Genomic DNA, 24,502 nt, shown 5'->3' on the forward strand with positions numbered 1-24,502 from the left:
ACATATAGGTGTCAGGGCATGGGCAAATGCATGGAGTGCATGCCATGGCATTTTAATTCCAACAAATTAAAAAATGATCAGAAAAACATGAAACCTTGCTTGATATAATGTCATGCCACCAAGATGATGTGGTAAAAAAATTGGCCTGTTTGACGAAAGTTTGGACACACACCCCTCACAAACCGGAGCAACACACTAGAAGGTTCGTGGTTTCGAGAGGGAACAATGCATGTTTGTTGACGGACGGGAGATAGCTTCCTCTTACGGCCTTCAAATTTTTTCCTACATTTAACGTGCACTAATACAATTGTCATGTGAAAAATGGAAATTTTCAAGGGTCATTTGACCTTTTAAAGACATTTAAGTGATTTTCTAACCATTTAATGACCGTAATTCAAATTTGAACTACATCTACATGCAACGCCTAACCAAAACGGTTTGAAAAATCATATTTTTGTGTACTTGTGTGCGAGTTAAAAAAATCATCAGATGATGTAAATATCTGGTGTTCAAAAAAGAAAATGTAAAGATCTGGCAAGACAACCGCCCCCACACGATTGGCACTCTATCTCGCGGCTCGAGGTTTGGTAGGTGATTGGCGGGGATCATTAATCAGACATGGTTCTGTATTGGAAACCGTCAGATATTATGTTCACACACGGATTTGCTGCGGGAATTGTGTGTAATTCAAATTACAGTACTCGTAAATTCCGGCGACCGGCGTGTGTATTGTCCCCGTCGATCTAGATTCCGGCCGCCAGTAAATACTGCCTTGCCCACGTCGTCCCGCCTGCATTCTCATCTACATCCTCCCCTCGCTCGCCCCCTCTCTCTCTATCTCTCTCAAATCTCTGCCATGGCGCCACCGGTCTGCCCACGCGCCGACGAGGAGTCGCCGCCCCCCGAGGACGCTCACTCGATTAGCAGCGACGAGGCCCCCTACGCGCCGCCTGACGAGGTTGCGCCGGACCCCCCAATTTTGGATTGGTTTTGGGGCCAGTACAATCTTTCTGTGGAAGTCGCTGCCGCCGGCTGAGAAAGCCAGGCAAGTGGCGTTCAAGAAGGAGATGGCGGAGGAGGAAGCCAGGTACCAGGCGGCCTGTGAAGCCCGTGATGCCGCCTGGAGAAAAGAGGCGGTGGAGCTTTGGGGGCGGGCGCGTCGTCGTGCCAAGGAGGTGTACGAAGACGGGTACTTCGCGAGGAAGGTCATAGGCGCTGGGTGCCTCGTCGCTGCGTGGAGGTGGGCCTATAAGCACCAGCGTGCCACCAACGAGGAGCTCCTGTGGGCGCCCAACGAAATGGCAAGATCGGCCGCGCACGTCCGCCAGCAAGAGGCAGATCGATACGTCAAGCGCTGCGAGGCGGAGGAGTCGGAGTATTGCCTCCGCACTGGGAAGACGTCGCGCACCAGGAAACTGCTGGCGAGGGGCTGCCGGAATTCTGGCCCCACCAGGGATTATTAGTTTTAGTATTGTTTGTTTTCAATTTTATGCATTATACCTAATAGTTAAGTATCATCACGTATATGTGATGATATATATATATATGGGCGATGCTAAGCGCCGGCGCACCGGCCGAACGCTTCGGCCGGTCCAACTCTAGCCGTCAGATCGGCCCATTCCGATCCATTGGATTCTTATCCAACCAGGGCGTCGTCTTCCTCTCGCGAGCGCGGACGGGGAAAGGAACCCCGTCTCGCCGCCCGTCTTCGCCGGCCGCCCCACGCTCCGGCACTCAGCTCGCCCCGCCCGCTCGCCGCCCCGCCCGCCGGTTGGAGCTGACCGCTCGCCGCCTCAGCCGCCCGTCGGAGCGCCATGGATGCAGCTCCGCGACTCAACTCGTCCAAGTCCGCTCGCCGCCCCGGCCGCCCGTCGGGGCCGCCCCGCGCTCCGGGACTCAGCTCGCCCCGACCGCTCGCTGCCCCCGCTGCTCGTCGGAGTGCCATGGATGCAGCTCCGCCTCACCGATGATTGTTTCCAGCAAAAAACTGAGATGCCTCGTGGTAGCATTTTCCCGTGTCAGTCGTAGCAAATGAAGACAACGGTTGCAGCAAAAAAAATCCATCGGCGTCGCCATTGTAGCAAACATGTTAATCGGATGTAGCAAAACACATCGCCAATGGTAGCAAAAAACGAGGTTGTTGCAACAAAAAATGTTCGTCCTCGTCGTCGCCGGTCACACCTCAGTCGCAAAAAAGTACCATGGCCGCATGAATGGATGTAGCAAAACACACAGACGGTAGTAGCAAAAAATTGACACGGTTGTAGCTTTTCCCCTCTACGGTGGAAGCTTTTCTGTAAACGATTGAAACTTTTTTCGTTTTGAGCAGCGCCTGGGTGAAAAATTCATCTCTCGTTCGGTTGAAGCTTTTTTCATCGAAGGTTGTAGCATTTTCTGTAGACGGTTGTAGCTTTCCTCGATGGCACTGAACGCTTGCAACTTTCTGTATATCCGATGTAGCAAAACTCGGCGCCGGTTGTAGCTGAGTGGTGTGCCGGTTGTAGCAAAATGTGATACAGGTTGTAGCATGTAACAAAAAAGCGCGATGTCTAGTGTTTGCTCGCGATGACGATGACGCCGTTTTGCTGCAACAGTAGTAGATTTTTGCTACCACCGGCGATTGAATTTGCTACAACCGGTTCTAACAAAAAATCACCGTGGGGTGTAGTCTGCCATGGCTGGGGAGGCTCGAGCGCTGCAAGGTCTGGCGAGGGGCGGCCGGGGCGGATTCCAGGGAGAGGCAGAGGGGCGGATTCTGGGAAGAGGCAGAGGGGTAGTAGTCCGGCGAGGGGCGGCCGCAGGCGGACGAGATCCGGCGAGGGGCCGCCGCATGCGAACGAGATCCGGCGAGGGGCGGCCGCACGCGAACGACATCCGGTGAGGGGCGGCCGCACGCGAACGACAAGGCGCTCTTCTCTGGCGGCGGCGGTCGAAGAAGCCCGCTGGTCATCTGGCCCGCGCGTGGTGCCTGCCGGCGCTGGTGCCCTCCTGTACGTGCGCTGCGCGAGGAAGAGGGAGACCGGCCGAATCGTTCTGCCGGTGCCCCGGCCCCAAACGTTCTCCTATATATATATATATAGTGACACTATTCTAATCCCGGTATTAGAATAACTATTTGGATTACGGCTCTCGAATCGTCATGGAAAAGATGAAAAAACACCCTGCCCCGACACGCTTCCCCAACCCTCCCGCAACCTCTCCTTCCCCGAGCGCCTCATTCCCGCCGCCGCCCTCGGAACCCGCCGCCGCACACGCCCTCCGCGGAACCCGCCGCCGCGCGCGCCCTCGCCGGAACCCCCGCTGCCACGAGCCCCTGCCGCCGTGCGCCCTCCCCGGACGCCTCGCCGCAGCCCGCCCTCCCCGGACCCCCGCGCCGCTGTGCCACCACCGGGATCCAATCGCCAACGAGATCCTCTCTGCGACCCCCCGCCCAGTTGTGGTCATTGCCAGATGCCTCGCTGCCGCCAAACGCCCTCTTCCTTCCGGCAGCCACGCACCGTCCGAGCGCCGCCGTGCCTTCTCGCACCAGTGCGTCGCCCCCCTTCGCCCCCTGACCTTCTCTACCTTTACCTCCCTTTCCATCCTCGAGCTACTCCTGATCCCCGCCTCGCCCGTGCCATGCAGGTCTCCTCCCGCCATGCCCCTGCAGGAAGCTGGTGCCGCTGCAAGAAGTTCAAATGTCATAGCAGCGGCCGGACGGATTTGATACACGGTGCTCCCTCCCATAAAGTGGTTGTGCTAGACGAGGAATCAAACTCGCCTCCGCTTCTAGCAACCCCACCACTGTTGGAGAGGAGAGGAGGAATGCAAGCATGATTGGGCTGGGATACCTGAGCCAAGGTGAGAGGCCAATTGGATTCCATCTCTCTCAGTTATATAGTTATGGTACTCCACATCCCATGTGAAGTTGTGGGAGATGGGATGATATAATTGGTGCCCACTGATTGAGTTGAATTGAATAGAGACAAGCTGAATTGCATCATGCATAGTATGCTGGTGTCAAATTCACAACCACCCTAGCAGCAGATGCCAAGCAAGTTAGTGTAGGTGTTTTATATCTAGGCTGCATGGTTGGTTGATGATGGATGATGATGTGCTAGTGCTGCTGTTGTAGGGTTTATAGAATGAATGATTCTGCATCGCTCATGTCAAAGTCATGCCTTCTTCTTTAATCAAGTGCCTACTTTGTATATGTGCATGTTGACATCACACTGCCACAATGGGCTTATCAGAGGTAAACATTGTTTGGGACTAAGTACCTTGGTTGCCACACTCAGGATAAAAGTAATACTTACTATATGTGTTGATTGATTCCAGACGAAACCAATATACAAAACTCTTGCAGATCTCAATCCTCTGAGGTTTGGAAGATACTGTAATTTTTGTGAGTTATGGTAATATAATTTTGCTAGTTGTGATGGATAATAGTAACTGGAGTCGGTCAACAGCAGCAAACACTCAGACAAATGAAATTGAATGTATTGAATTCAATTCGGGCAGTATCCAGAGTTTCAGACATGAATAGAGGGTTTTGTTTGGTCACTCTGAAGATCAGATTGTATGGATGCAGGGGAGGATGCATGGCATGGCAGCTGCTGGAATGGCAGGAGTTGGTTGATCTTCGGGACTTGGAACGGAGGTTGACCATCATCGATCGGTGGTGGATCGCGCCGGCCGGCCGGCATGCATGCATTTTCTTCTTCTTCTTCAAATTCAGATTCAGAGGTCGAGGAAGCCGGTCTGGTGGAGCACGGCGTTGCGGACGCAGCAGAGGTCACGGCCCTTGAGCGTCCGCCCGGCGCCCTCCAGCACCGACGACGACCGCGCGTGCCGCCGCGCCACCACCACGTGCGGCGGCACCATCTCCTCCCCGCGTCGGACTCCTCTGCCTCCCTGGCGCCGCACTTCACGTTCTCACCGGCCGCCTGCCCCGGCCATACCGGCGTCGACTGCCTCGGTGTCGCGGCACCGTGACCCGGCCTCGGAGGCACGGCCAGGGCTCCATGTCGTCCCCGCCCTCGACGAGGAGCAACGACAGCCCGAAGCTCTACGGCACGGCGTGCGTCGAGCGACGCCGCGTGCTGGCACTGGCGCTGGCGCGTCGCGGGGTCACCACCGCCTCGGCCACCGGCGCGGCCGTCCACCCGTCCACGTCCCCGCCGCCGCTGCAGGAAGCTGGTGCCGCTGCAAGAAGTTCAAATGTCATAGCAGCGGCCGGACGGATTTGACGCACGGTGCTCCCTCCCACAAAGTGGTTGTTGCTAGACGAGGAATCAAACTCGCCTCCGCTGCTCCATTTGGATGGCATGCCACACCCTTTTTTTTGGAGACTTCATTCTAATTTTCTTTAGGGGAAATTGCTGTGTTGTGTTGCTATCTCTGAATCTCAGTGGTTTTTGCATCGCCTACTGCTCCCGGCGAGCTTGTCCGTCGTTGTCGTCAGACTTTCTTGCGCATCACAAGAGATGTAAGCATGGTTTGTTTGTTCCGTTTGTACAACTGAACTTGTTGTAATTTTGTTAGCCGAAAAACCTGCTATAGTTTTTTCAATCTAATCAATGAATTACTAGTACTAGTTGATCTCGTGACATCCATGTGGTACCCGTATATTCACATAGATTTCTTGATGAGGCATGTCTGTTGGTTAGATGAAATGGAATTCTGTCATAAAGAGGCTATATAAAATGCTTTGTTGTCGATCAATTTCTCTTCAGTTTAGCGGGGGAATAGAGGAAACAGTACCCAGAGCAAACTGTGTTCCAGCGATCGCTGTATGCTTACAAAAACATAACACACAAACTAATACTACTACACTAGTACAGATTTAGACGTCAAAGTAATACAATACATAATGTTAAAAATTGTCAGCTTACCAAAATGTTAGATCACATAAGTTCACTCGAAAAAATACAGAAGTTCATAGTCAAATTTAAATAAAAAACGAACTTCATTACTCCATTTGTAAGGAAAAGGAAATTTTCAGTTTCAAAAAATAAAACCAAGAAGTTCAAATTGGAATAACAGAGAAGTTCATTCTTTATAAAAAAAACACCAAGAAGTCCATATTAAAAAAACCATGAAGTTCAATTTGAAACAATAGAGTAGTTCAATGTATATGAAAAACTCAGATTTTTACTACATAATAAACTAAGCAATTCAATTTAAAAAAACGGAGCAGTTTGATATTTTTTACAAAACCTCAAATTTTTTCTGTTACTAACAAATAAATCAAGAAGTTCGGTTTGAAATAACGAAGAAGTTCGACATTTACTAAACAAACTCCAAATTTTCCCATTTGTAGAAATATACAAAGAGGTCCAAAAATTGAAAAAAAAAAGCGTTTTGATGTCTATAAAAATTCAGGTTTTTTCATTGCTAAAGGGGTAGCGTTGTTTTTGGCATTTTTTTTTGAGCAATTCAATTTTAAAAAGAAAATCAAGAATTTCAAACTAAAAAATAGAGTAGTTCAAAACTTAAATTCTTCTTGTTTCTATGCAAAATTAAAGTATGAAGTTCAATTTTTAAAAAGTTGTACAATGTTTATAGAGAAATCATTTTTTTTCTTTTCTAAGAATAAAGTAGAGAAGTTCATATATTATAAAAACCTGATTTACATGCACAATTTTGATGAGTGTTTTAGGGCTTGGGGCAAATAAAGAAAAGAGCAGTTCAAAGTGATAACATCCTGAAGTTCACGTACTACATGGTGTGTGTTTCACATGAGAATAAAAATAAAAAGGCAAAGCCTAATTTTTTTTAAGAGAACTTCAAGTGCTTGGCCAGGGGAAGTTCAAAAATACTTGTGAGAGAGGTTCACCATGTATTTACATGTGCAAAAACGCACAAAAATGTTGTTTTTGTGAATTAAAATAATTCTCTCAATCCATTACAGATTTATAACAAAAATGCTCTATATTAAAAAGTTTCTCATATTCAACAACTTTTCATGGTGTATAAATATTCTTGTTCCAAAAAACGGTTAAAACAAAATGGTGCATGTTGTTCGAAACAAAAGATTAACCGTATTAGAAAAAGTTATGTCTTTTCAGCAGGTTTGCAAAGGTATATTATTTGTGCAACTCCGATGTATAGGTGGGGAATTACGAATAGAAAAACGTGACAGAAGTTCAAGGTGAAAACAGTGGGAAGTTCAACTACTTCACAAAATGTGTTTCAGAAGAGAATAAAAGAATACAAAACTAAAGCCTAGAAGGTTTGTTGCAAGAAGTTCACGTGCTCCACCCTGCACGGTTCAAAAATTATATTTACGAGACGTCCGTCGTTCATTTACATGTTGTTTAAAAAGGCAAAAAACAACGTTGTTTTGCCATTTTAAAAACTGCTCTCAAACGGCAACGAATTTGTAACACATGTCTACATGAAAAACTTGTTGTGATTCATAAGCTTTCCACCGGGTATATTATGTGCCACATTTTGATGAACGGTTAAAAAATTTCATGTATACCATTTAAAACACGTTTTGATGTATTCAAAAAATTCTTACCTGTTGAAAGAAGTTCATAGTGAAAACAACGAGAAGTTCAAGTACTGCAAGGAATGCATTTCAGGTGAGAATAAAACTATAGAAAAAATAAAATCTTAAAAGGTTTGTTGAAAGAAGTTCAAGTGCTCTGTCCGGGGAAGTTCAAAAATTCTTGCGAGAGAGGTTCACATTGTATTTCCATGTTTGATTTTTTTCTGTATAAAAATCAAATACAATTCTTTACTCAAAATATAAAAAGGTGAAGTTCAAATTGAAATAACAGAGAAGTTCGGAGTTTATTAAAACCTAGGATTTACCTGTTCAAAAAATAAAAAACACAACGCCATTTTTTGCACTTTTAAAAACAACTCATAAACGAAAAAATGGTTGCTAGGAGTTCAAGTGCTCGACGAGGAAAAGTTTAAAAAATTCTTGTGAGAGAGGTTCACCGTGTATTTAGATGTCCAAAATACATAAAAAATACATTGTTTTTGTGTTTTAAAATAATTCTCTCAAACCAGATAGAAGTTCAAAATGATAACAACCGGAAGTTCACGTACTACATGGTGTGTGTTTCATATAAGAAAAATACAATAAAGTGAAACAGAGTGAAGTTCAAACAGACATGCCCGAGAAGTTCAACTACTTCACGCAGTGCAAAAAACAGCACGTCAAAAAATAGCACGTCAAAAACAGAATGAAGTTCAAATAGGCATGCCCGGGAAGTTCAACTACTTCACGCGGTGCATTTCCATTCGCGATGAAGGCAGAAATCATGATCTCATCATTTTCTAATTTATTTCAAAACGGCAGGAATATCATTTGTGTAAGTTCAAGTCCTCGGTCAAAGAAAGTTAAAAAAATATTGTGAGAGAGGTTTGTACAAAAGGAATATCATTTGTGTAACACTGACGAAATGGATAAGAAAATTACAAACAAAAATATGTCACAGAAGTTCAACGTGAGAACAGCAGGAAGTTCACCAACTACACTGAATGAATTTTAGATGAAAAAACTTTTAAAAACGTCGCGACTATGAAAAAATGATCAACACGGGAAAGTTGCGTGTTTGCAACAGCTTTCCATTGGTATATCACTTGCTCAATTCCGGTGAGTGGATGGAGAGCTACGAGCAAAAAACGCACGTGAAAAAACAGAGTGAAGTTCAAGTAGACATGCCGAGAAGTTCAAGTTCTTCACGCGGTGCATTTTTGAAGAATCTGTTTCGCGATAAAGGCATAACAAATGATCTCGCCATTTTTGAAATTACTTGAAAACGGCTAGGAATTAGAGAAAACCATCAACATGAAAAAGTTTCGCATTTTCCGTAGCTTTTCAGCGGTATATTATTTGCCCCATTCCGATAAAGTTTGTAGAAATTACGGCGAAAATACGTTTTTAGCCATTTTCAAAATTGAATTAAAACCGTAAGGAATTGGGAGAAACAATATATAACAAAAAGTTTTGCATTTTCTCAAGGTTTTCAACGCCATATCATTTGCTGCATTCGGACCTACGCTTGAAAAAATTAGCTCGGAAATACAAAATCGGTGGAACTTGTATCGTTTTCTAAATTACTTTTACACCGTTCAAAATTAGAAAAACTTTTAATATGAAAAAGTAGCGCATTTTCATAAGCTTTCCAATGCCATATCATTTGCCTTAATTGGATTAGCAGTTTAGAAATGACATCGAAAATACGAACTTGGCTGTTTGGTCTACGAAATTCTATGATTTTCCAAATTAAATCTTATTCATAGGGAATTAGAGAAAACTTTCAACATGTGGAAGGAGCGGTTTTGCAGCAGCTTTCCAATGCCATATTATTTGTCTCATTCCGATAAACGGTTTAGAAATGCGATCGAAAATACGATTCATGTTTTTTGTATAAAGAAAAAATGATTTTCAAAACTACTCTTAAACCGCTTATATTTTGCCAAAAATTTAACTTGGGTCATGATACTGGTGTCCATAGCTTTCCAACGGTATATCGCAAGCCCCATTTGGGGAATGTTGGCGGAATTTCAACCTAGCACTGGGAGAAGTTCGGGTCGAACAACTCAGACAGTAAAATTGCAAAAAATGCAAGTTCATCACGACCCGAGAGCAAAATCCGCCAACGAGCGAGATTCCTATTTAAAACAGGTATTTAGTTGCTAAAAAACGTTTCTAGATTACACTAACATCATATAGAACACGACTAACAAGAATAATTCGCGCGGGGAGACACGGTCGCGAAGATAGCCCAAAGGTCGGGTTCGTACAGAGGGAAGTTCGGGCGCGTTACTCAGGCAGGTCAGATTGTGATCAGAATATTATTCTGACCACGTGATCAGAATATTATTCTGACCCCGTGATCAGAATGGTGTTTATGTATATATTATGAATTCAATTTTCTATCTGTTTTTGTATACTAATTTGAATCTAGCTACTATCATCCACATATACAGAATGGAAAGCGTATATACACACATTGAAACAGAACATATAAGAATGAAAAACAGAGTACACACATTGAAACAGAGCAATAAACAGAGTAATACTATGATTGATGTGAATACAAAGCTATCCACGTTGAAACAACTTTTCAAAATAAACGCGCCCATGAGACCATGACCAACAGCCCTTGCCTAGGTAGCTCTGGGCTCTGCCTAAACTCATGCAGGCGTTCGTCCAAGCGGTCGACACGCTCGCGGTACATCTGGAGCGCGATCTCGAGCTCCAAGTTGGCTATTTCATCAGAGATCACCAGCTCGAGGATGCGACGGCCATGTTCCTCTACTACGCCCAGGTGGACACCTGGGCCAAGGAGGCGGTCGAGCCTACGGACCAGCGCGTTGGCATCCAGCGGGACGCGGACAAGGCGAACGGCGGCACCCATGCGAATGGCGCGGCGGGCGTCCGGTGGAAGTACGGCGTGGCCGGCATCTGGTGCAAGTACGGCGCTGAGGGCCTCTGCCCACTCCCGGCAAGGAATGGGGGTACTGACGGGACGTGTACCCAGGTGCGACGCCGCGTCGACAGCAGGAAAGCGCCGATGGATCCGCTCTTGCTGTGCGGCGCGCCGCGCCTCTCGCTCTGCGGCGCTCCAACGGTCTCGCCATGCGGCGAGCCACAACCTATCGGCGCGGACGCGCCTAGCTTGCTCTGCGGCGCGCCATCGATCATGTTGTGTGGAGAGCTGCAGCCTGTCGGCGCTGACATGCCTATCTTGATCTGCGGCGCTCAAGCGCCATGCGCCAAAGGTCTGCTCAACCCTGGCGATGACGCGCATCACAACGTCGTCCATCGCGTTGCCGGGGAGCGCGGCCGTGGCGCCTGCTCGTTTTCCTCGTCGACGAGGTTGATGACAGAGGCGACGCTTTGGTGGGTTGGCATGCTTGGAAAAGGTAGATGTGCTACAGGCTGCGCTTGTCGCCTCCGTGCGTCGCGCGCCCCCTATGCGCAATATAGCATGGTGGCGGGAAACAGGTGAGGAAATGGCGGAAAACGGTGGCGTGTTCATAAAACACCATCAATTAATGGAAACTTAGCATCGAGCTAGCACAAGAAGTAGATGATGATCAGATGAACACGGACCATACTAGGGATCCCGTCGGTGATGAATTCATCAATCCCAAACAGTTGAATACGAGGGAGCGTTTGCCCACAACACACACGACCTATTCCATCATAAATAGGTTGGATGGATCAACTGTATGCCACATATCGCACATTGTCAAAAAATAATGCGGTAGACCTTCTTTAACATGTGTTAAAAAATAAATAAAAAACAAAAAACAAGGACCTCGAGGTTAAATTAGCTGAGGGAATGGGGCATTTCGGTCATTTGACCAAAATGACTCATCCCATCACCTAATTTAACATCGACACAACTTCCCATCCAGTCACCCATCCGATGGCTGCTCCAGCCTGAGCACACTTAACTTGATAGTTTTCTTACATGAGCTACTGGTGGAACAACTAGTCCTTGCCGATAGGAATGCCTCTTCGCACCCTTATGGCGTATCCGGATGACCGCCCGTCCCACAATGGCCAATAGATGTTGTGTAGACAGAGCATATCACATACGTCTTATTAGAAGCAATCGTCTGCGTTATTATCGGTCTTCGCACACATTTCTGATTACAGACCTGTTTGCCGCATATCACACACATCTTGTTATATTGAACCGTTTATGTTCCCTTGCCTAATCACAAACAATTCATCCGAGTGAATCGTATGCTGCACACCGCACACACCTTTGATCTGGCTGACCGTTTCTTTTGTGTTGCCTAATCACAAACAGTTCATCCGAGTGAACCGTATGCTGTGTATCGCACACGCCTCCATCTGGCTGCCCATTTCTTTTGTTCGTCCTCATCGCAAACAGTTCATTGAACTGAACCGTATGCCCTTCATCGCACACACAACTAAAACCTGAACCATGTTTGATGCATCCATCATCGCAAACGTTTTACACATTTCTGACGGTTTTCATACAGCACCGTTTGCGATTATGGCATCGCACACAGTTTATCAAAGGGTCTCTGATCGTAGTGTCGCGTTAGCAGCATCCTGCGGTAGTGTTGTCCCATGTGAGAAAAGGATGATGGAGACTATGATTCCCCCACAAGTCGGGATGAGACTCCGGATGAAAAATATTAAAAAAATGATGAGAGAAAAAGAGAGAAGGGACAATGTTACTATCCTTTTTGCCACACTTGTGCTTCAAAGTAGCACCATGATCTTCATGATAGAGAGTCTCCTATGATATCACTTTCATATACTAGTGGGAATTTTTCATTATGGAACTTGGCTTGTATATTCCAATGATGGGCTTCCTCAAATTTCCCTAGGTCTTCGTGAGCAAGCGAGTTGGATGCACACCCACTTAGTTTCTTTTTTAAGCTTTTATAAACTTATAGCTCTAGTGAATCCGTTGCATGGCAATCCCTACTCACTCACATTGATGTCTATTAATGGGCATCTCCATAGCTCATTGATACGCCTAGTTGATATGAGACTATCTCCTTCTTTTTGTCTTCTCCACAACCATCGTCTATTCCACCTATAGTGCTATATCCATGGCTCACGCTCATGTATTGCGTGAAAGTTGAAAAAGTTTGAGAACGTCAAAAGTATGAAACAATTGCTTGGCTTGTCATCGGGGTTGTGCATGATTTAAATATTTTGTGTGATGAAGATGGAGCATAGCCAGACTATATGATTTTGTAGGGATAAGCTTTCTTTGGCCATGTTATTTTGAGAAAACATAATTATTTTGTTAGTATGCTTGAAGTATTATTATTTTTATGTCAATATAAACTTTTATTCTGAATCTTATGGATCTGAACATTCATGCCATAATAAAGGGAATTACATGGACAAATATATTAGGTAGCATTCCACATCAAAAATTCTGTTTTTATAATTTATCTACTCAAGGACGAGCAGGAATTAATCTTGGGGATGCTTGATACGTCTCCAACGTATCTATAATTTTTTATTGTTCCATGATATTATATTATCTGTTTTGGATGTTTTATATGCATTAATATGCTATTTTATATGATTTTTGGGACTAACCTATTAACCTAGAGCCTAGTGCCAGTTTCTGTTTTTTCCTTGTTTTAGAGTTTCACATAAAAGGAAAACCAAACGGAGTCCAAACGGAATAAAACTTTCGCGATGGTTTTTCTTGGACCAGAAGACACCCAGGAGACTTGGAGTGCAAGTCAGAATAGCCACGAGGCAGCCACAAGGGTGGAGGGCGCGCCCCCCGACCTTGTGGGCCCCTCGTAGACTCCCTGACCTAGATCTTCCTCCTATATATACTCTTATACCCAAAAACATCGAAGGGAGCCACGAAACCACTTTTCCACCGCCGCAACCTTCTGTACCCGTGAGATCCCATCTTGGGGCCTTTTCCGGCATCCTGTCGGAGGGGGATTCGATCACGGAGGGCTTCTACATCAACACATTGCCTCTCCGATGAAGCGTGAGTAGTTTACTTCAGACCTACGGGTCCATAGCTAATAGCTAGATGGCTTCTTCTCTCTCTTTGATTCTCAATACAAAGTTCTCCTCGATGTTCTTGGACATCTATTCGATATAATACTCTTTTGCGGTGTGTTTGCCGAGATCTGATGAATTGTGGATTTATGATCAGCTTATCTATGAATATTATTTGAATCTCCTCTGAATTCTTATATGCATGATTTGATATCTTTGCAAGTCTCTTCGAACTATCGATTTGGATTGGCCAACTAGATTGATTTTTCTTGCAATGGGAGAAGTTCTTAGCTTTTGGTTCAATCTTGCGGTGTCGTTTCCCAGTGACAGTAGGGGCAGCAAGGCACATATTGTATTGTTGCCATCGAGGATAAAAAGATGGGGTTTTCATCATATTGCTTGAGTTAATTCCTCTACATCATGTCATCTTGCTTAAAGCATTACTCCGTTCTTTATGAACTTAATACTCTAGATGCATGCTGGATAGCGGTCGACGTGTGGAGTAATAGTAGTAGATGCAGAATCGTTTCGGTCTACTTGACACGGACGTGATGCCTATATTCATGATCATTGCCTTAGATATCGTCATAACTTTGCGCTTTTCTATCAATTGTTTGGCAGTAATTTGTTCACCCACCGTAATTAATTTCTATCTTGAGAGAAGCCTCTAGTGAAACCTATGGCCCCCGGGTCTATTTTCCATCATATAAGTTTCCGATCTACAATTCTAGTTTCCTATTTATTTTCTTTGCAATCTTTACTTTCCGTTCCATAAACCAAAAATATTACTTTACCGTTTATCCATCTCCATCAGATCTCACTTTGCGAATAACCGTGAAGGGATTGACAACCCCTTTGTCGCGTTGGTTGCAAGTTGGTGTTTGTTTGTGCAGGTATTCGGTGGCTTGTTATGTTGTCTCCTACTGGATTGATACCTTGGTTCTCAAAACTGAGGAAAATACTTACGCTACTTTGCTGCATCAGACTTTCCTCTTCAAGGGAAAAACCAACGCAAGCTCAAGAGGTAGCAGGGGGTCGCTATTTACAGGCGAGCGAGGCCATGGCCGCCGCAGTGGCTGCAGCTCACCGTGGCCGGGGCTCGGGCGGCGGCTCTGTTGGGCGTGGGCTGGCGGTGTGGCACCGGCTGGCCTTCTAGAAGGTGATAGGGGCCGGGGCTGTGCTGTGGGCACGTCGAACGCGGCCGGGGCAGGGTGGGAGCTTGGGTGGCCACGGGCGAACAGTAGCGCGTGCAGTTAGCGCACTCTGTCCATAGTCACCACTGGAATTGCATGAACCAGGGGGCCAAAACATGTCTAGTGTGCGTGTGCATGGTCACGGAGTGTGTGTGTGTGCGTGTGTGTGTGTGTGTGTGTGTGTGTGTGGTTGTATGCCTATCCTATGCTTAGTAATTGAGTGGAGCCTCTAATGTAGTAGGTTTTTGCCACAAGGTGTTTGTTATCTGCCATTTGAATTTGGTTGAGCCAAACATGCTGAAACTTGTTGTGCTATGCTCTGGTATGCTGGTGAATATATATGAAGAAATTCAGAGCAAATGGGTGGACCTATATGACACTTCCTGTACAAACTTAATTTCTGTACATAAACTTTGGGGAGATGCTATGCTCAAATGGTGTGGTGGGAAAGGCTAGGGTGGTATTGTATGCTGTTTAAGATGTACGAAAAAATTGGGGTCATTTGGATGAGTGTAGCTAGTACATCCTTCACAAGCTGGCCAGGTGGATGCAAACTTTGAAATATACATGCAGGGGGTTGTGCTGGTTAGACATGGCTACAATCTTGTGGATGATCATGATATGGGTGTATGCTCATGTATGCAAAATTTCTGCTCAAATGGATTAGGGGTTAATGCACTTGTTTCACTACTGGCAGATCTTGGCAGAAACTTCAAACTGGCTCTGTGCATTAGTGTGGCTGTGAATGACCAAAATTGTGACATATTTGTGTCATTGGTGACTACTAGATGCTGCCCAAATTATTTGGTAATTTTCAGAGCTACCAAGATGGTAGTTCCTTCACAACAGCTACCTGGGTCATATTGGTTCTGTCAATTAATTGAAGGCTTGGCCTTCACTTAATTGAGCTAACCTTTTTACCAGAGCTTTGCGGGCACGTTCCCGAATATCACCGAAAATGTAGCTCACCCCTCCAAATTCGGGAATAGAGAGGCGGGCTCTTGAGCGGGACATCGAATATTTCGAGCCAATTCGGTAGGCTCGATTACTACTGCATCTAAACAGCGGAATTCAGGTCATCCAATGCCATTATTAATATCTTGGCCTGAATATCAACATCGTAAATGATGGCCACCAGCCGGCCTTTGCTTCCCCTCCACTTGTTTCCCCTGTGGCATGCCTTTGTGTACTTGAGCAGTGTATGAGACACTGGCACACACACATCATACTTCCATTAGACTGGCGTACACCACAGTATATACAGCCAAGATTATGACACAACAATGGAAAGAAAACATCGTCCGCAGTAATGGCCAGTCGCTTTCAAGACTGCGGATAAAGCAACTCCATTATCCCTGTAGAAAAATGGGCCGATTGACTAGGACTAACAGTCATACACCTTGCTTAGGTGTGATATACAGCAAAGGAGTAGCAAATTGGAGGGTGAGCAGTGTGGGTGATTTTTCTTTAGACAATCCCGGTCACTCAAAACCAGCAATAAGTACGAGTGTCACCATCAGACGATGATGCCGGGTTATTTTTGCTCCTTTTGTGGACGGATCATTTCCCTTTCATTAGTGCGTGTCGCATGGAGCATCCAAATTGCAGTACCAAAAGAAACCACCTTTCTTTGTGTACAGGGATCACCGTCACCTCATATATCAGAGTTTTAACACCGAGCTAGCACCAGCGATATACAGCAACGGACGTCCAGACGCCGCGGCGATGGCGAACCCGGCGGATAAATTTTCAGTGATCACTGTGAAATTTCAGCGAAGAAACTGCATTAACGCACACTACCAGCCTATTACTCCTTCCGTCCCATAATATAAGAGTGTTTTTAACACTGGTGTAGTGTTGAAAACGTTCTTATATTAAAGATGGATGGAGTAGTAGTGAACGGAAAAGGCAAGCAATCCGCACGACTCGAGAAGTTGACTCTTGATGCGCAGACAATTCACGCGTACCTGAATCTAGAGGGATCTTCAAGCTGCCGTCGCACAGTACAAAAGTTCATCTCTTGATAGAATGGATACATTTTGCTTTGTGACTAAGAGTCAGGGATGCCATTCCTTCCGGTGATCCAGTGCCAAGGCCTGCTTTTCGCCCCCACTAAAGTAAACTAGCTTCACCTCTTCACCAAAGAACACGATGCCTCCTCACCTTTACCTGAAAATTTGTCCTTTCTTGATTTTAGATAGAAGGGTGGGAGGGCATCCAAAATTCCTACTATCATCCATTGGTCCATCACCCAGCGCTTCTTGCCAACGTCGTTAATTACCAATCACGCTGCTATGCGTCGATGCATACTATCTATCATAAACGCTCATTTACAGCGTACTCCAGCTACATCGCCTCTCCCAAACAAAAACAGGTCGTTACCAAGACAACTCGTAAAGAGAAAAAGAGATACGCCCGTACGCGCACTGCACGTCGGGATAGACAATGTAGGGAACCAAAACGGCGCCTGCCCGTGCTCGGTGCACATAGACTGTGGCCGTGTGACACGCGTACAATACATACATGGAACCATTTGGGTTGCCAGCCATGAGCCATCACACCTGGGGAGACTCCGTCTTCGCATTGCAGTCTGGGTACAGCAGCCGTCCTGGTTGTGGCGCATCTCATGCCAGTTAATTGCCTGCAGATTTTGAGTATTCAAGAGAACTAGAAGCCGCGTTTATTACGAGTATAAATAAATAAATAAATAAAGATCATCCGCGTTCGAGCGAGCTGTATCACGGCGGTGGCAAGGCGAGCGCAATAATTGCACGCTTAACCACTCCACCACCAGAACAGTCATCAGAATGACATATGGAGAGTAATCGGAAAGGGAAAAAACAACTGTCCATTCACATGTTTCTCATCAGCGGCATGCAGCCATGCAAAGATTCTCTCGAGTGTACCCGCGAAAGGAAAGAAAATGCTTGACAACGAAAACAGTCACAGCCCTGGGCAAAAGAGGAACGAACCGGCTACTGACCGTGTTCATTCAGAAATGGACAGTCTCTATTGAGAACCAAATCAATGGCCCGTCGGTCCAAAGCACCAGATCACCCTACCCACGACAGCGACAGCGCGCGCGCGGTAGAGTGCGGACTTGTGGACGTGACGGGGCGCGGCCACAAGCCGACGTCAACGGCACGGCGACCCGACCCTCCGGCGTCACGCCCCCGGCGTGTGCGGCGGCAGCAGCTGGCACCGTTTTGCATGATCACCACCGCACCGTCTGCAGGGCTGGCATAGCGTCGCCGCATTGACCTCGTGCCCTCCCACGTCGGCGCAAGGAGGTAAAAAGGTACTACGGGGGTAGGCGCCGAGCCGCCGACCGACACAGGGGCAATAGGGTGCGCGTCGGCGCGACCAAGCCGGAAGGAAGGCACGCGAAGCTCGCTGCTTTCCTTGCTTGCCTCCTCCCGCCCCCAAAATAAAAATCTGAAAACAGCAAGGCACCAAACGCCCGGAGCCCCGAACACACCACCACACACCATTTCTTCCCCCTTCTGCCTCTCGCCTCGTCTCCCCCGCAGACCTCAGCCGGCCTACCCTCTTCCTCCTCTAAAAGCCCAGGTCAAACTGCCCCGGCCAGCGAGGGAGACGGGGGAGAGAGAGAGGAGAGAGGCTCTCGGATCCGAGCTGCCCCCTCCCGCGCCCGCCCAGATCTCCTGCGCAGCCCAGCACCCGACGCCCCGGATCTGCGCCTGCCGCAAAGGTATTCCCTTTTCCGTCCAATCTCGCTCCCTGGATCTGCGCCTCCTCCCCGGAGCCGGAGGTGGCTTGGCTTCCGTTCCGAGCTCCGCGGCCGCTGCTTCGGCTGCGGAGTAGGAGTAGCTACCTAACTTAGCTGATCTAGTCTAGATTAGATGATGATAAGCATCGAGAGCGGAGTTTATGGCAGGCCCACCAGAGGAAATCTCGCCGCTTGGCTCCGGGGATCTCGACCCCCGGTAGATATCTTTACGTGTTTCCAATTAAAAGCGGGCCTGCAAAATGTTTAAGGATCTGCGTCTGGCTTTGATGAAATCTCCGAGACTCATCCACTGCTTTTTTTGGTCAGATCTACAAGCAACCGGCCGGCAGCTTGCGGTCGCTGGTGGTTGGTTGGTTGGCGAGGAGGAGGAGGAGGATTAGGCGGCGGAGATGTCGTCCAGCACGATCCGGAAGGCGCTGGGCGCCGTCAAGGACCAGACCAGCATCGGGCTCGCCAAGGTCACCAGCAACATAGCGCCGGAGCTCGACGTGCTCATCGTCAAGACCACCAGCCACGACGACGAGCCGGCCGAGGAGCGCCACATCCGCGAGATCCTCCACCTCACCTCCGGATCCCGCGCCCACGTCGCCGCCGCGGTCGCCGGCTGCGCCCGCAGGCTCTCCCGCACCCGCGACTACGTCGTCGCGCTCAAGTCGCTCATGCTCGTGCACCGTCTCCTCACCGACGGCGACCCCTTCTTCCACCGGGAACTCCTCCACGCCACGCGCCGGGGCACCCGCCTCCTCAACCTCTCCGACTTCCGTGACGAGGCGCACTCTGGCTCGTGGGACCACTCCGCCTTCGTCCGCACCTATGCGCTGTACCTCGACCAGCGCCTCGAGTTCCTCCTCCACGAGCGCAAGCAGGGTTCCAACGCTAATGGAAGCGCCAGCCTGAACGGGCCATCGCCGCGTGACCGTTGGGGTTCTCCTGACCCGTATGGCCGCCGGTCACCCTCCTACACCTCCCCTCCGGGGAATGGGTATGGAGGGTACGATGATAACCGTGACAGCAGGAATGGCGGGAACTCTGATGACAAGAGGCCGCCGACCCCTGTGAGGGATATGAAGCCGGAGCGGGTCCTTGGCCGTATGCACCACCTGCAGCAGCTGCTCGACAGGTTCCTTGCCTGCCGCCCCACAGGTGGCGCGAAGCAGAGCAGGATGGTGCTGGTTGCACTGTATCAGATGGCGAGGGAGAGCTTCCAGCTCTACGCCGATATCTGCGAGGTACTTGCGGTGCTGCTGGACAGGTTCTTTGACATGGAATACGCTGATTGTGTCAAGGCCTTCGAGGCATATGCCAGTGCGGCAAAGCAGATTGATGAGCTTTGCTCATTTTATGCTTGGTGTAAGGACACCGGGGTAGCGAGATCATCGGAGTACCCAGAGGTGCAGCGGGTCACTGATAAGTTACTGGAGACATTGGAGGAGTTTATGAGGGACCGGGCAAAGCGCCCCAAGAGCCCACCACGGGAGCCTGAGCCCGAGCCGGTCAAGGAGGAAGAGCCAGAGCCGGACATGAACAGCATCAAGGCGCTTCCTGCACCAGAGGACTACAAGGAGCCTGAACCTGAGAAGGTGGAGGAAGAGGTGAAGCCAGAGCCCCCACCGCAGCCCCAGGGTGATCTGGTGGATCTTAGAGAAGACACTGTGAGTGCAGATGAGCAAGGCAATAGGCTTGCTCTGGCCCTCTTCCAAGGGCCACCTGCTGCTGGTGGTAGCAATGGGTCATGGGAGGCCTTCCCTTCCAATGGTGGCAACGAAGTGACTTCTGCGTGGCAGAATCCTGCGGCTGAGCCCGGTAAGGCTGATTGGGAACTCGCCCTTGTGGAGACGGCTAGCAACTTGTCCAAGCAGAAGGCTGTAATGACAGGTGGTATGGATAATCTGCTACTGAATGGTATGTACGACCAAGGTGTTGTGCGTCAGCATGTCAACGCACAGGCGACTAGTGGGAGCTCCAGCAGTGTTGCCCTACCTGCGCCTGGACAGAAGACACAGATGCTGGCTCTTCCGGCACCAGACGGTTCGATGCAGAACGTTGGTGGGGATCCTTTTGCGGCATCCCTTACCTTCGCACCACCATCCTATGTGCAGATGGCCGAGATGGAGAAGAAGCAGCAGTTCTTGACACAGGAGCAGATGATGTGGCAGCAGTACCAACGGGACGGCATGCAGGGGCCGTCGAGCTTGGCCAAGCTCGATCGGACCTACAACAACGGCTTCGGCTCAAACCCAGCCATGCCATACGGGATGCCAAACGCGCCAATGGCAAATACAGGGTATTACTACCCCACTTACTGAGCTATTCTTTGTTCAAATCCTTACAGTTGCTGTGAATTTTGTTCTGTATTTGTGATCTTACTCCTCGGGGCTGTGTCCAGCATCAGTTGTTGTGTCCCTTGTCTCTGGATCAAACCTTTTGGTCTCTTATATATATGTAATTCTATTTGTTTGGAACCAAATGCGGCATCTAAGGGTTGGTTATAGTTGAATACATAATCTGAGCTGATGTTCTTTCATAGTACTTGATAGTACTAGAGACTTGTGCATATTGTCAGTCGCTTGGTGCTACCCGGTTGTTGTTAGTATACCTCGTGGCAGTGTACTGCATGTCACATCTGTCATCTACTACCTGCTATGATGAAAAATTGTTCCGTTTCTCAGATCTAGATCTCCTTGTTCGCTGGAGAAGTTTGTTGCTAGTAGTTGGCATTAAGGACGTCCTGGTAGGTGGTTTCCTTTGATCAATTATAACTTCGTTGAAGCGATTGCTTTCGGTGATGGACTTTGGAGCAAAGTTCCCTTGTAAAAAAAAAATAGAGCTCGAATGATTGCCTTGCTGCTCGTCTAAGTTATGGAATACCTGTTGCTGCAAAACTGGAACCTATCATAATGCTGCGTTCACATTTAGGCCCTCTTTGATTTGCATGATTCTCAAAATGTAGGAATAGAAAGAAAAAAAAAATACAGGATTGAAGTGACATGCCCGCTTGAATCAAACTTCCTCTGATTCAAAATAAGTGAGTTCAACCTTAATTCAAAGTTGCGACAAGTTCAACCTTAGTTCAAAACTGCGATACTTATTTTGGATCGGAGGGAGTGTAGAATTAGCAGAATGGTTGATGTCACAAAAAAAACAAAGAAATTGTAGAAAGTTCCAACAAAGTGTACATATGATTCCCTTGGAAAGAATTCCTATAGGATCCAATCCGATGTATCAAATGACCAACGTAGAATTCTTTTCTAAAGATTCGAATCCTAGGAAAATCCTATTGAATCAAACGATCCCGCCCTTAGTTGTTGCTCGCCGATGTATAAGTCCTGAATATCAACCCCGTCAACAGGACGAAACATGGGTATTGACTTTTTAGGCCTTGTACAATGCTAAATGCTTAGGGAGGTGCTTGGAAAAATAAATCAGGTTCTTTAAAGCATCGGTGCCTATTTTTATAGAAAAGACGCCTAATTAAGCGTCTACCTTGTACAAATAAGCACCGGTGCTTAAAAGAAGCCTGGTTTATTTCTCCAAGCATCTCTCCTAAGCACCTTGCATTATACAGGTCCTTATGAGAGGGGCGGTGCTCGGTGGTTTTGGGGCTAAGGACGGTTTCACCAACTACACCATGCGGGTTAGTAGTAGGTAAGGGCGATCAAATCAAAGCGATCGGGTACGTCGTGCGTGATTGACTCTTTCGCTTGGTGCTGTGTTTTCCTGGAAAGAAAAACTGAGGCCCCGTTTGGTAGCTCAGTATTTTTAAAGTATTCTAAGAATACTGTAGTTTTTCAGATTACCATAGTTTTAGTTACAACGAGGTGTTTGGCTGCCACTAGAAACTATGTTTTTAATACTGCATTATTTGCCAAGCCGTGGTATTATCTCTGTATTAAAAAAAAACCCAGACCTCTTTTTTTAAAACTGAGCTCGGCAAAGAAAGGGGTCCCTGTTATCTTCTTCCTTGCTTCAAGCCGCTGCTGCCCCTCCTTCGTTCTCCCATTGCTTCTGCTCGGCGACCTTGTTCTGCCGGATCTCGTCCTTGAGCTATGCTACGTCAGTGTGGTCCGCCTGGAAATTGCTGCCCCGAATCGCTTTGCCTCTGTTGCGCTAGCTGCAGCGGTGCACTGTACGTTGGCAGCTTGTCGGGTCGTTGTACACTGCCTCTTCATGTTGGCCCCCGTTTAACTCCACCAAGGTAGCCGAGAGGAACGGGGCAAGCAAATCCTGCTGGACTCAAGCTTGCTACTCTGCAAAGCTAAGTTGTTGTTCTTGCTCATGCGATTTTTGTCTATCGGTGCTGGTCACAACATACGAGTGTCCATACCCAACTAATCAACTCTGATCAACCAAACCATTGAGTGATTGCAACTAGCTAGGAACATGCGTGTTTGTAGCTGCTATCAACTAGCTAGCTAGTTAGCTAATTACGTTGCTGCATAATAAAGCACCAGCCAAACAGGTCACAGTATTCCCAATACTGCAAAATACTTTGATATTTCAAAGTTGTGGTATCCTCCACCTACGGGCTCAAATACCGTAGTTTTTCAATACTTTGGTTTTTGTAACATCTTGCTATCAAACGCAGCCTGAGCTTTGTTTCCCTAGGTCGCTTTCTTGTCCTGACGACCCTTTCTTTTCTTCAGTGCTGCTTGCGGTCATCTGGTTACAATTCCTTCATTTTCTCCCGGCCCTTCTTTTCCAACTACGAATGATTGGACGCTTGGAATACACCTCGATGTTTTATCTCCTCCGTTTCGGAATCAGAGCTAGCACTACACTCTTCTCAAGAGGAAAGGCAACCAAAAAAAAAAACATAAGGATGAAATGGGTACATAAAATGGAAATGGAACCCAAATGGCGGAAACACACTAGCGCTGCCGCGAACGACCCCGATTTCCCTTTCCCTAGCCCGTTTCAAAATTTCACTTCACCGTTTACATTTTCAAAAAGAAATTAAACTTGGACGTTCAGATTTCATGAGAGGAGATGGCGCGTTAAGACGTCGACGCTTAGCACAATGCAGCGTGGATGCACACAAAATAGACATCCCCAAATGCGCGCTGAGAGGTCCGGAGTATGCTTTCCCCACACGGCAACGCACTTTCTTAAACCGACTGGCGGCTACCCATGGCGGATAAGCAGCACGTCCTTGTCATTTCGGGCACGTCGTTGTCTCTCTTTCTCTTTTTTTTTTGCCGGACACGTCGTTGTCTTTCTTTCTTTTCTTGGAAAAACTAACGCGTGGGCGTTTGCACACCGCCCACATGCTCCATCATCATTCATTTTGCCACGTATGAACAGATGACATCAGCAAAAATCTTTTTGGTTTTCGGCTCAAAAATGTTTTATCTCCTAATTAAAAAAGCAAATTAAAATTCTGTTTTCACCATTAAATCCATCTCGACGAGATCTTCAAAACTAGACCCCATGTTGATATGTTTCGACGATTTTTTTTTTGCCCAAAAGTTGCCATGATGTTTACACTGCAGTTGTCATAGTGCTTAAACTAAAGTTGCCATGTGGCATTAGTTTGTAGATCATGGCAATTTTAGTTCTTCGATGATGGCAATTACAGTACTTTGACCATGAATTTTTTTTTATGAACCATGGCAATCTTAAGTGCATGTATCATGTCAATTTTAATTTATGTTGCATGACAAGTCTAGTTTCTTAATTCCCCGTTTTATAATATGTCAAAATTTACTTTTAAATGTAGAAGAAAATAGCTGAAACATATCATGGCAACTTCAGTGTAAACATCATGGCAATTCATGTGCAATAGACATGGCAACTTTTAGCCAAAAAAAATTCGTCGAAATATATTGATATGAGATCTAGTTTCAAAGATCTCGTCGCGAGGGATTTAATGATGAAAACGGATCTTCAATCGGATTTTTCATTTAAGAGATAAAACATTTTAAAAACAGAAAATCCAAAAAGGTTTTCACATGCATACATGTGGTGACATGGCGTAGTTTGTATGCTATAGGGCGTGCGAGCGAATTTAGCTCCCACCACACGTGTGAGCGTTAGCGTTGTCCTTCTTTTTTCTTTGCGCGAGGGGAAAGGAGTTTTATTCCG

At 47.0% G+C, this 24,502-nt stretch overlaps 1 protein-coding gene and 1 long non-coding RNA gene across 2 annotated transcripts; both read left to right on the forward strand.

Annotated features, from left to right (window-relative positions):
- Window positions 1–3,181: 3,181 nt before the first annotated feature.
- Window positions 3,182–5,588, forward strand: LOC109760634 (uncharacterized). Its single transcript, XR_002232360.4, has 3 exons — window positions 3,182–3,528; window positions 3,625–3,840; window positions 4,571–5,588. It is a non-coding gene; the product is annotated as an uncharacterized lncRNA (long non-coding RNA).
- Window positions 5,589–17,912: 12,324 nt separating this feature from the next.
- On the forward strand, window positions 17,913–20,888 carry LOC109760636 (putative clathrin assembly protein At2g25430). Its single transcript, XM_020319448.4, has 2 exons — window positions 17,913–18,382; window positions 18,728–20,888. Exon 2 carries the CDS (start codon window positions 18,811–18,813, stop codon window positions 20,725–20,727), a length of 1,917 nt encoding a protein of 638 aa, XP_020175037.1. The 5' UTR covers window positions 17,913–18,382; window positions 18,728–18,810; the 3' UTR covers window positions 20,728–20,888.
- The last annotated feature ends 3,614 nt before the right edge of the window (window positions 20,889–24,502 follow it).

The sequence above is a fragment of the Aegilops tauschii genome, chromosome 4 (assembly GCF_002575655.3).
Source record: "Aegilops tauschii subsp. strangulata cultivar AL8/78 chromosome 4, Aet v6.0, whole genome shotgun sequence".
NCBI classification, from domain to species: Eukaryota; Viridiplantae; Streptophyta; class Magnoliopsida; order Poales; family Poaceae; genus Aegilops; species Aegilops tauschii.